The sequence below is a fragment of the Camelus bactrianus genome, chromosome 1 (assembly GCF_048773025.1).
Source record: "Camelus bactrianus isolate YW-2024 breed Bactrian camel chromosome 1, ASM4877302v1, whole genome shotgun sequence".
NCBI classification, from domain to species: domain Eukaryota; kingdom Metazoa; phylum Chordata; class Mammalia; order Artiodactyla; family Camelidae; genus Camelus; species Camelus bactrianus.
The window spans coordinates 60902718-60914742 of NC_133539.1; the positions used below are offsets into that span (position 1 = coordinate 60902718).

A 12025-nucleotide genomic window follows, 5' to 3' on the forward strand; every position below is an offset into this window, starting at 1 on the left:
AATTTCCCATTTATTACTTAAGTAACAACAAATTCAAACACTCAAGTTTTTTTTCCCTTAAAGTACCTATAAATATTAATTATCCAAAAAATAAACCCAAGGAAAATGTAAAAAGCTCATTCTATTATTTAAATAAAAGAAAAATCTTCTTTTTTGTAACAATTTCATCATAATTTTTGGTTGATATATATATCATCTCTTCAAACTCCCTATTACTAGGAAGTGGATCACCTTCCAGTTACAAGTATCTGTATAATCAAATGATTCTGTATCTTATATAGCTATAAAATCACATGATATTTTTAAAGTATGACTTTAAAATATGCAATGTATACTCTAAGATGAAACCATGTCTCTGAGCTACCAAGAGTATAATAAGAAAAAAAAATCTAAAGGCATAAGTATATTTTATACATAATTTTCCAACTGCTGGTTTAGATTGATTCACTCTTTACAATGGCAGCAAAGCACGATAAAATCCCACTCAAAATTTTATGCTAAAACCTCACACATAATAAAAAAAAAAATCAAATTAAAACTATACCAAAACACCATTTTTTAACCTATTACTTTTAGATTTTTGCCAATCTAATAACACACTGATAAGGCTGATGGGAAATAAGTACTCAACCATTGGCAATGTACATCCTAATGAAGAGAAATCTGACAAAAACTAATATCAAAATTACAAACTGACTCAGTAATTCCACTTCTGGGTATTTCTCCCACAGATATGTTCATATGCTTGCAAGATGACATGTCTGGAAGGTAATTCACTGCAGCATTATTTATAATAGCAAAATTTTGGAAACAAATTTAATGCCCATCAATAGGGAACTTATTAAAGGTGGAGAACAGGGTGGTGTTTTCTAATGATAGGGAACTTATTAAAGGTGGACTGAATTGTGTCTCTCCAAAACTCATATGTTGAAGTCCTAACCTCCCAATGTGACAGTATTCAGAGATGGGGCCTTTGGAAGATACTCAGGTACAGACTGGGACTCTTGTGATGGGATTAGTGCCCTTAGAGAAACCTGAGAGCTCGCTCCCTCTCCCAGCTCATGCGCTCTGTCACATGAGCACACAGAAGGCCATCTGCAAACCTGAAGAGACCTCACCAGAACCTGACAATGCTGGCACTCTGATCTGAAACTTCCAGCCTCCAGAACTGTGAGAAAATAAATTTCTGTTGTGTAAGCCATCCAGCGTATAGTACTTTGTTATAGCAGACTGCACTGATACTACATACATAAAATTTAAAATGGGGCAATGCATATTGTATTTACTTAATTCTTAAGAAAAAAAAAATCTCTAGAAGCACAGACAAGAAGCCAAGAATGTTTATCCTCCATTTTTAGATGGGAGGAGACCTGAGCAGGTGGAGGATGGGATGCAAGATTTTCATTGTACAACTTTTAATATTATTTTGGATCAAGTAAACATATTATTCTCCAAAATTAAATTAAAAATACTTTTCATTTACATTAGTTATAAATATTTGAAACAGCTACAAAATTGATAAACAAGTTATTCTTTATAGAATTTGAGGGTACAGGCTCAGGCAGCATATTAAAAAGGCTTCTTTTCAAGGACAGGAAACCTGTTCCAGAAGCAACAGTTGGTGGCATTTCATCTCACCATTTATCATTCTCATTTTGTCCCTTTCTTCCTCCCTTCTCTCCCACCCCTCCTGCAGTTTCCAGCTGCAGCCAGTAGCAACCACAGACTTCAGCCTACCTCTCTAGGGACCTTCCAGCCAACCTCAGGGATAGCAATGGAAGTAAACTGCAAAGGCAGCCAAACTCAAGCACAGGGAGACACTGAGTGGGAAATCATGCTTTGTTACAATACCTAATTAACCAAAAAGAAAATCCTTTCTTTCACCAGCAAACTAAATTGCTCTATAAATTGTCCTAAAACTCAGACGGTAATGCCAAAACATTAATGTGACTATTTAATTAAGCAATTTAGTTTTAAGTCAAACCTGAACAAGTCTAGACACAAATCATTTTATTGAACAAAATCAGTACAGGGGAAGATTCTTAGCTAGGGAAGATGTTCCCTCTCTCAAAGTAGTATAATTTACGACAAGAATATTCTCCATTATTTCCAGAGTCCAGAGTACCCTAATGACAACACCAAGGAGCCTGTTACCTCCACTATTTTCAAAAGCAAAAACAAAAGACATAATTTCCTACAAGTCTATTAAATGGACAATTAACTCCGGGACCTAAATTAGGTGACTTATTTGGAAAGGACTAAAAAGACTAATTTGTGTGTTCTAACATTGTTCGTATAGTTTTGATATAGTATAATTTCTAAGAAAATATGAATGCAAATGGACTACATTTAAACTAGCAAAGCAAAAATTTAAGAAATCACAGTATACCATAATAAACCAAATCTTGTTCCTCAAGGCTTGGTATATAGTTCTCACTACATTTTTGAAACAACATTTTAGTTTTCAGTTTCATGCCTATAAGTTGTTTTTCCCTTGTTTTTACTGGCATCTATAGCAGATTTCAGACAAGGAAAACAAAAACTAAGGTGCAGAAATAGCCATTCAACCTACCTTTAACCCCTATAGAAGAAAAAAGCAAACATTTATGACTTTTTTTTCAAATCGACTGCAAAAAAGTGGTAAGACCTCAAAAACAGCAAACATTAGGTTATATTTAGGCAGATGTTCTTTCCCCGTTTGCAAATAGGTACTTTTCCTTGTAACAGAGTATTTAGAGTGGAAGATACCAGGTCTGACCACAAAAATTATTTCTATACTATACATTTGCAGACTTCTACCCATTTACTGAAACACATACTATTTGTTAATAAGGAAATGAGATGTGCCTGTTTGTTAATGGTGTTTAGCCAGAACTGAGCCCAAAGTAAAAAAAAAGCAGGCCTGTCATATACTCCAATTCACTTTTCAGTTCCTCCTCTGGGTACTTCTGTCCATTTTAACAAACAAGTGGCAGATTTGCAATTTTTCTGAAAGCTGAAGAAAATAAAAATAATGGAAACATGCACATTTTATAAACTCTGAACATTTACTATGAAAAAGGAAGGAAGGGTCTAGAATTAAGAAATCAACTTTCCTTTTAAATGGTGAGCAAAGACCACATTATATAAGTTACTCCAGAAAGAAGAAAATTTAAGGCTAATCTAATAAATTCACTTCTCAGCTCTGGTTTTAAAAAAGTTTATCATTTTTGCAAATGTAGCTGAGGTTTTTCCCTTTTCTGATTCTTTTTCATAATCCTCCCAAAATAAGCTTTGGGGTCCCTACTTTCAATGCTCTGAGTGTACACATTAATTTGGAATTAACTAACAGAGAGCTTCACACACGGTGAAGGCTCAAAAATACTTGCTGCGTGCGTTAGAACACGAGTAAATGACGAAACCACTCTCCCAAAACTAATTATTTATCAATAATTATTCATCCCTTTACAGAGCACATCTAAATCTTTATGCAAATAACTACCTAGGAATAAAAGTTCCTCCACTTACTAGCTTTATAACCTTGACCAACTCATTTTGACTTCAACTGTAAAACTGTTTTCCTCACTGTAAAATGAAGATAACGCCCTACCTTCCTCCAAGAGCTGTCGTGAGGGTTAAATGTTGTAACAGAAGTGAAAACATTCTGGACACTTATAAAGGCAATTATCTACATTTTCTAATGCCCCATATTTCTAAGGCCCAGCTGGAAAAGCCACTTAAACAACCTGGCAACTTACGGCCAACATACCTAAAACCAAATGCATCATTTGACTCTCAAAATCTGTTTCTCCTGTAGACTTTTTAAAGTTTCATACCTGGATAACTGAAGTAAATTTTTCCTTTCTTCCCTCACTATTACCCTCCACTCAATCAGCCACCAAGGTCTGTCAATCTTCCTCTAACGATTTCCTTCTCTTCCAGCCTACAAACACCTTCCTTTTATTATTGTATGTCTTGGTCATGGCAACTTATCTCCAAATAGCTCCTCTTATTCCCCAATAATCAAATTCAGCCCCCAACTCTCAGCTTCAGAGACAAATTTCCAATTGTCTGCTCGTCAAATCTATCTCAACAGTAGATGACAATCTTGAGTCCATCTATATTAATATCTATGATAGGCACCTTCTTGAACGGCTCCCAGTGATCCTCACCTGCTGGTATTCACAGTGTTGTGTGGGCCTAACCTTATCATTTGCTTAGTGAAAATACTGAAAGTGATGTGACTTCACTTCCATGCCTAGGTTACGAAAGACTGTGACTTCCTTCCTGCTAGCACTGTCTTCTCACTTCCTCACTCTGATAAAACAAGCTGCCAAATAGTAATATTACCAAGAAATAATATTAAAATAGTAATTATTATGGGATATTTAAAAAGAATTCAAGTATATTAATAAAAATATTAAGAGAAAATATTAATAGAAAAATGAAAACATATAAGCAGATATTTCACATATGAAAAAATACAATTAACCATATAGAGTAATGAACTCAAAATGGACCAAAGACTTAAATGTAAATACTAAAATATAAAACTCTTAGACAAAAACATTTACACACAAATCTTTGTGACCTTGGACTTGGCAATGATTTCTTAGATGTGACACCAAGTATAAGCAAAAGAAGAAAAAACAGATTGGGCTTCATGAAAATTAAAAGCTTTTGTGCTGCAAACAGTATCATCAAGAAAATGAAAAAACACCCCACAGAATGGGAGAGAATATCTGTAAATCATGTATCTGATAAGGGAAATGTATCCAGAATACATAAAGAACTCTTACAACTCCATAATAAAAAAGATAAATAACTTGATTTAAAAATGGCCAAAGGATCTGAACAAACGTCTTTCCAAAGAAGATACACAAATAATCAGTAAGTACATGAAAAGAGGTTCAACATTATTAGTCATCAGGGAAATGCAATTCAAAACCACAATGGGAAACCATTTCATAACCATCAGGATAGCTAAAATTAAAAAGACAGACAATAACAAGTGTTCATAAGGATGTGAAGAGATTAAAACCCTAATACACTGCTGCTAAGAAGGTAAAATGGTGCAGCAGCTTTGGAAAACTAGTCTGACAGTTCCTTAAAAAGTTAAACAGAGTTACCATATGACCCAACAATTTCACTCCTAAGTATGGACATAAGAAAAATAAAAACATATGTCCATACAAAACTTGAACACAAATGTTCAAAGCAGCATTATTTCATAATAGCCACAAAATCCAAACAACCCAAATGTTGATCAACTGATGAATGGATAAACAAAATGTGGTATATTTATAAGTGGAATATTATTCAGCCACAAAAGGAATAAAATAATGATATATGCTACAACATTTATGAACCTTGAAAGCATTATGCTATTTAATTTTCTAAGTCTGCAAAGCCAAAGCTTAGGGTCTGAACCACATGGTCCTTTCTAAATTTCAACCACTCTCTAAGATATAACCTGAAATCTCCATTTTTTAAATGGAATAGTAGCAAATTATAGGTAAGCAGTTGGATATATGGCTCTCAAGTTCCAGAAAGAAGTGATGAGGCCATGGAAGAGAATGAGACAACAAACAGAAAACATGAGCTTAAGAAGAGAAGATGATGGAGTACATACCAGCCTCTAAAGGAAAAAAGCCAATCAAAGAAATGAGAAAGGAAAAGTCAGAGCAATAAAGGAGAAACCAAGAGAAAGTAGTATCAAAAAAGTCAAGAAAATAATAAGGTACACTTATTAGAGATATCAACTGGAATAAGAATCTAAAAACATTCATCATTTTTTCACTCATATCCTTGGTAAGGACAGAGCTAACTGTCATGGGCTGACCAACAAATGAGGGTTAAGAAAATGGAGGCAGTTGAGTATAAAGGATTTAGCGGGGTGGATATAGCTCAGTGGTAGGGCACATGCTTAGTTAGCATGCATAAGGTCCTGGGTTCAATCCCTGGTACCTCCGTTAAAAAAATAATAATAAAATAAAGAATTTAGGTTAGTTTTTACTATTGTTGCTGTTTTTAAAGTCTAGAAACTTTAGGCCTCAGGGGAAGAAGCCAGGGAAGAGGGAGCTATATAGGACAATGGAGAAAATTGTTTGATCAGTGTCCTAGAGGACAAAGGGATAAATCTGATTGAGAGTTAGGTTGAAGGATTAGCCTTGAATAAGCCTCAGATAAAAACATGTCAGTATGTAAATGTGTTATATATCTGCATCCTTGGGGAAGAGTTTCACATAACTGAATTTTCCAGATACTTCAGCATTTCTTAAAAATTTTAGCTATTTTCCTTGAAATTATTCACCACTGTATCATAGAGTTCTCTGACTTTTTAAACAGAGTGTGCTTTCTTGGATGACTTAGGTTATTGTAACTATGATTACTGTACTAGGAAGTAATATAGCTGAGTCTGCATGTTAATTTTTCAAATCTTTGTCCTACATTGCCAGTTGCATTTCCTGTTGCAATTCCCCTGATAACTTTTTTCATTTGTGCTTCCAAAAGATTCTAGTTTGACAATTATGTAACTATTAAAGAACACCCTAAATGAGGGATAACAGGATCCTGAGTCAAAGTACAGAAGAAAAGTGTATGGCTTTATGACAACTCTCCCCAGTGTTAAGAAACCTGTTTCACTTTTCAATTCAACTGAGACTGGGTTTCAAAGAGTTCAGAATGTCAGAAGATTGACTTCTGGCTACATAAGTATTACTTTATCCTGCTTCCTTAAGTCATATCAAAATATCCCTGCCAAGTCACTGACAATTTTATAGGCTTAGCCTTAAACCACAAACAAAAGGAATAATGCACTCTAAAAGTGAGCCTAGACATCTCACAGTAACTCAGTATACTTTCCTGTCTTATCATCATTTACCAATAAAAAGTTACAATCTACGCTGTTTCTGTATGTTAATATAGTCATGCATGTTTCACACATATAGATAATATTCATGATAAATGTACATTCTTCATCAAATCTTGACTTTAACCCCTTTCAAATTTCACAACTACAAACAGCACAAAGGCTAAAAAGGACCAGAGTTAAGCACACAGGCAGTCAGTTAACCAAAATTTAAAAAGTCATTCCTTTAGTTCCAATACTATGGGGTATCACTATTTCATCCATTCTTAAGATTCTGAATAATCCAGCAATTCTACTTCTGGGAACTTATCCAAAGGAAAGAAAAACCTTAAGTCGAAAAGATATCTACACCCTCCCGTTCACTGTAGTAGTATTTACAATAGCCAAGACATGAAAACAACCTAGGTGTCCATCAAATGGACAAAGATGAATGGATAAAGAAAATGTGGTATATATACATAATGGAATATTATTCAGCCATAAAAAAGAAGGAAACCTTACCATTTGCAACAACATGGATGGACCTTCAGGGCATTATGCTAAGTGAAATACACCAGAGAAAAAACAAATACTGTACAATCACATTTATATGTGGAATCTAAAAAACAAAACAAACCAAACAAAACCCACTGATACAGAGAAAAGATTGAGGGTAGTCAGAGGCAGCAGTGGATGAAATGGGTAAAGGTGATCAAAAGATACAAACTTCCAATTATAAAATAAATAAGTCCTGTAAATGTAATGTACAGTATCATGGCTATAGTTGATAATACTGTATTATATATCTGAAAGTTGTTAAGAGAGTAGATCTTAAAAGTTCTTATTAAAAAAAAAAAACAGTATGTGTGGGTGATGGATGTTAGCCAGATTTACTGTGGTGATCATTTCACAATACATACAAATATCAAATCATTTTGTTGTACACCCGAATCTAACATCTAATATGTTAAATATATTTGTTTCAAAAAAAAAGATTCTGGATGGTCATATTCCTATCCTTTACATATCAAAACCAAAAAAAAAATTAAACTACCACTGCTTCTCCAGTACTCACTGCCTGTTTTTTCAGTTTTTCATTCAAATCAATGAAAATTAATAAATGTAGAATTTCTCAAAGACAGAGAGAGGTATAAGTGGTCTGATCAATTCAAACTGAAACATCTCACTAGTTTAGAGTAACCGAGGCACTAGTCTTTGTACTTTTGCCTCTGTATTGAAATTATTTATGTACATTTCCCCTTCTAAATCACAAACACCATGAGGGCAAGAATCTTTCTGATTGAATGGCTCCATTCACCACTGGACAAACATGTTTTAAGCACCTAGCATTTGCTATCTTCTGGAGAGAGCTGAGTTAAACAGTTCCTGCCCTCACAAGCAAGCAAGGGAGGCGGGCTTGTAAACAAATTACAATACAAGAAAAACAGAAGTGAGTACAGGATCAAACCAGAGGAAAAATGAACTCTACAGCTGTAGAGGTACTTCGGGGATACACTTATGTGTTCTCCAAAGGGCTTTCAATAAATACCTGTCGAATAGACGAATGAATTAAATGTCGCTAATGAAAAGATGAGACCCCCAGGTCCAAATGAGACGTATTAGCTACTCCTGAAAGTGGATAAACTTCGCCCTTCAACAGCTGCTGGAATGCGGACTCCAGCATACTACCGCCGACCTCAGGAAATCACCTTGAAGAAGGGCCATACCTGTACTGCCAGCCTTTGGCACTGCCACCTCGGCTGCTGCTGCTGCTGCTGCTGCTGATTCCACCCCCACAGCTGCTGTTGCTGCTGTTCTTGTTCGGGGTCACCGCGGTGGCCAGGCCCTCCAGCCTTCCTTCGCTCTCTGAGACTTTCATTGCTGACACTGGTTCACCTCCCTGCATCTTAACTCCAAAGTCCATTTGCCCTTCTGGGGCAGGAGTGAATAACTCGGTAGAGTAGTTTTGTAAGTGATAAGATTTAAGATTTGATCTGAAGGTGATCCCAGGTGCCAAATCAGACGGCGGCCGGAGTAGGAACCATCAAATGGTCCAGGGAAGGAATACAAGCATTCCCCTGAAGGAAAACTTTTAAGAGGAGAGGGGTAGCTTTGAGGACAAAGATCCTTTGAATATATATCTCCTTCCGTGCAAAAGCAAGGAGGAAAAAATCACCCTGCCAGAGGATCTGATGGCATGCTCAAAGGAGAAGCAGAAGCAGCGTGGGGAGGTCGCGGACTCTAGCCAAGAGGGCTGGCCGAAGGACGGACCACGGACAGGGACCCGCGGCCTGACCTCTGGGCTGACGGACTGACCCGCCGCGCTCCCTCTTCTCCTCCAGCCGGTCCTCAGGGGGAGGGTCCCGTACAGCCCGCTCGGCGGTTCCCGCCGCAGCCCCCGAGACAGAGCTGGAACCGCCCGCGCGCAGCCTGGGAGGAGGGCCGGGGAAGGAGGCCGCCGGGGGCGGGACGCCGGCTCCCAGGGCCGCCTCTCCTCCGGCCAGAGGCGAGCCGCTCGGGGCAACTTCCGCCTTGGGCCCTGGACGGGATTCGCAGGGGCGGATGAGTCCCTCGCCCTCTCTCCAGCCCAAACGGGAAAGCCACAGCTGCGACCGCCACCCCACCCACAGCCCCACGGCGGGTCACCCACCCGCCTGCTCTCTCCCCGCCTTCCCTTCCGGAGTAGGTGAGCTCACTTCCCCAGAGCAGAAGTCTCCGGCGCCATCTTGGAGCAGGGCATACGGCCCTCAAGGGGGCGGAGCCTCTGGGAGAGCCATGCTGGGGCGGCTGACTCCGGAGAAAGAGAGTGGGAGGGCGCCGGCGGGCGGAGGAGGTGGGACAGCCGAGGAAGGAGAAACAAAGGAGTTAGTGCCCTAGCGGAGGGTGACTTCCCGCCTTCCTAACCGGGTCCTTCCTGTTCTTCCACTTGAGGGCCCTTTACAGACATTTTAGGAAGAAAGCTTAGAAAGTTGTCATTTCTATAAGAAGTTACAAAAACAATCCCCCCACCCCACACACACAACCCACCTCTTTATTTTAGTAATTTTGCAAAAAAAACAAAAACAAACAAACAAAAAAAACCAAGACACTGGAATAAGGCACACCAGTATTATACATGAGAAAGAAACTGTCATGGAAATTAGAGCTCTCAGAAACAAACCCAGGTACTCCTTCTGACTCCTGACAACTCTTTCACCCTCTTTAGACCTGAGTTTTTGCATCTGTAAAATAAGAGTGTTTAGGTGATTTTTGAAGTCCCTTCTAATTGTAAATTCTAGTTTCCGGCAACATGAGTTGTGAATTGAATGTATACCGTATGCAAAATAGTATGGTGGTGCAAAGTAGTATTACTCAATGTAAAAATGTAAACAAAATAGTAAAATAAATACAGATATACAGATAAGACTATGAAGAAAATAAAAGGGGATGATATAGAAAATAAGTAGGATTAGATGGAGACTTACTTTAGAAAGAACAGTTGTGGAAAGTCATCTTTGAGGAGATGGCATTTAAAGTGAGAGACTGAAGAAAGATGAAGTTAAGGGAAAAGCAAACTATTTACTTTTGGGGAAATGAGAGACCTGGGAGCCTGGAGCTTAGCGAACAAGAGAGTGCTGTGAGGTGACAATGAAGACATAGGCAGAGAAATTTGGATTTTATTGTAAGCGCAATGGAAAGCCATTGAAAATTTTAATAGATGAGGGTTGTGATCTGATCTATGTTTTTGGTTTGTTTTTTGTTTTGTTTTGTTTTGTTTTTTGAGTTTCATGGTTTTATTAACACAAATACAATGTGCACGAGCTGTCTATTCATTTTCTTTGCTGCACAGCCTGGCGTTGGGATTGGTGACTCTGATGGCCAGCTGAGCTACTATTTCCACAATGGCTTTGCAGTTCTTGGAGGAGACTTTGTGAGCAGTCTCAGCACAGTAAGATTTGTTGCACATCAGCAGCATTTCGAGCTCCTTGATGTTGTGGACCAGGAACTTGCGGAAGCCGCTGGGCAGCATGTGCTTTGTTTTCTTGTTGCTCCCGTAGCTGATGCTGGGCATAAGGATCTGGCCCTTGAGCCTCCTGCGCACCCTGTTGTCAATGCCTCTAGGTTTCTATCAGTTCAGCTTAATTTTGACATATTGGTCTAACTGGTGCCGGATGAACTTCTTGGTCCTCTTTTTGACGATCTTGGGCTTCACTAGGGGTCTGAGGGCGGCCATGATGCCGACTACGAGATGGTAAGTAGCGCCGAGGAAGAGAGCTGATCTATGTTTTTAAAAGATCTCTCTAGTCTTTCCAAGAAATGGTTCTAGGACCCTGGATATCCACATACAAAAGAATGAGATTGGACCCTTACCTCACACCAAGTACAAAAATTAACTCAAAATGTATCAAAGACATAAATGTAAGAGCTAAAAGTATAAAATTCTCAAAAAAAAAAAAAAAAGAGTAAATCTCCATGATTTGGGATTAAGCAAAGCCTTCTTAGCTATAACATCAAAGCATAAGTGACCAAAGGAAAAATTGATTGGGTTTCTCAAAAATTAAAAACATCTGTGCTGAAAACAGTATCATCAAGGAAGTGAAAAGACAACCTATGAAATAGGAGGAAAATGTTTGCAAACCATATATCTGATAAGGGACATATATTCAGAATATGTAGAGTGCTCTTACAGCTCATTAATAAAAAGAAAACCAAATTTTAAAATGGACAAAGGAACTGAATAGACATTTCTCCAAAGAGGATACACCATAGGTTAATAAATACATTAAGAGATCAACATCATTACTAATCAAGGAAACACAGGTCAAAACCACAAGGAGATAGCACTTCACACCCACTAGGATGGCTATAATCAAAAAGATAGGCAACCACCATTGTTGATGAGGGATGTGGAGAGGTTGGAACCCACATACACTGCTGGTAGAAATGTAAAATGTGATATATTCATAGAATAGAATATTATTTGACCATAAAAGGAATGAAGTGCTGATATATCCTATAACAAAAAGACTTTGAAAGCATTACGCTAAGTGAAAGAAGCAAGACAGCAAAAGCCACATGTTGTGTGACTCCATTTCTACGGACTGTCCAGAATAGGGAAATTTATAGAGACAGACAGTTGATTAGTGGTTGCCAGATGCTGAGAGGAAGGAGGAATGAGGAGTGACTGCTAATGGGTATGGGGTGCCTTGAGGGGTA

General features: G+C 38.1%; 1 protein-coding gene and 1 pseudogene across 1 annotated transcript in view; both read right to left on the bottom strand.

Annotated features, from left to right (window-relative positions):
• OSBPL11 (oxysterol binding protein like 11) overlaps positions 1 to 9464 on the bottom strand; it is a 73376-nt gene extending 63912 nt beyond the window's left edge. Inside the window, exon 1 of the mRNA XM_010959356.3 lies at positions 8557 to 9464. Coding sequence (XP_010957658.1) covers positions 8557 to 8753 — 197 coding nt within the window. The 5' untranslated portion in view covers positions 8754 to 9464. The remainder of the gene's footprint in view (positions 1 to 8556) is intronic.
• A 156-nt stretch (positions 9465 to 9620) lies between these two features.
• Positions 9621 to 11654, bottom strand: LOC123618132 (large ribosomal subunit protein eL32-like; annotated as a pseudogene).
• Between the last annotated feature and the right edge of the window lie 371 nt (positions 11655 to 12025).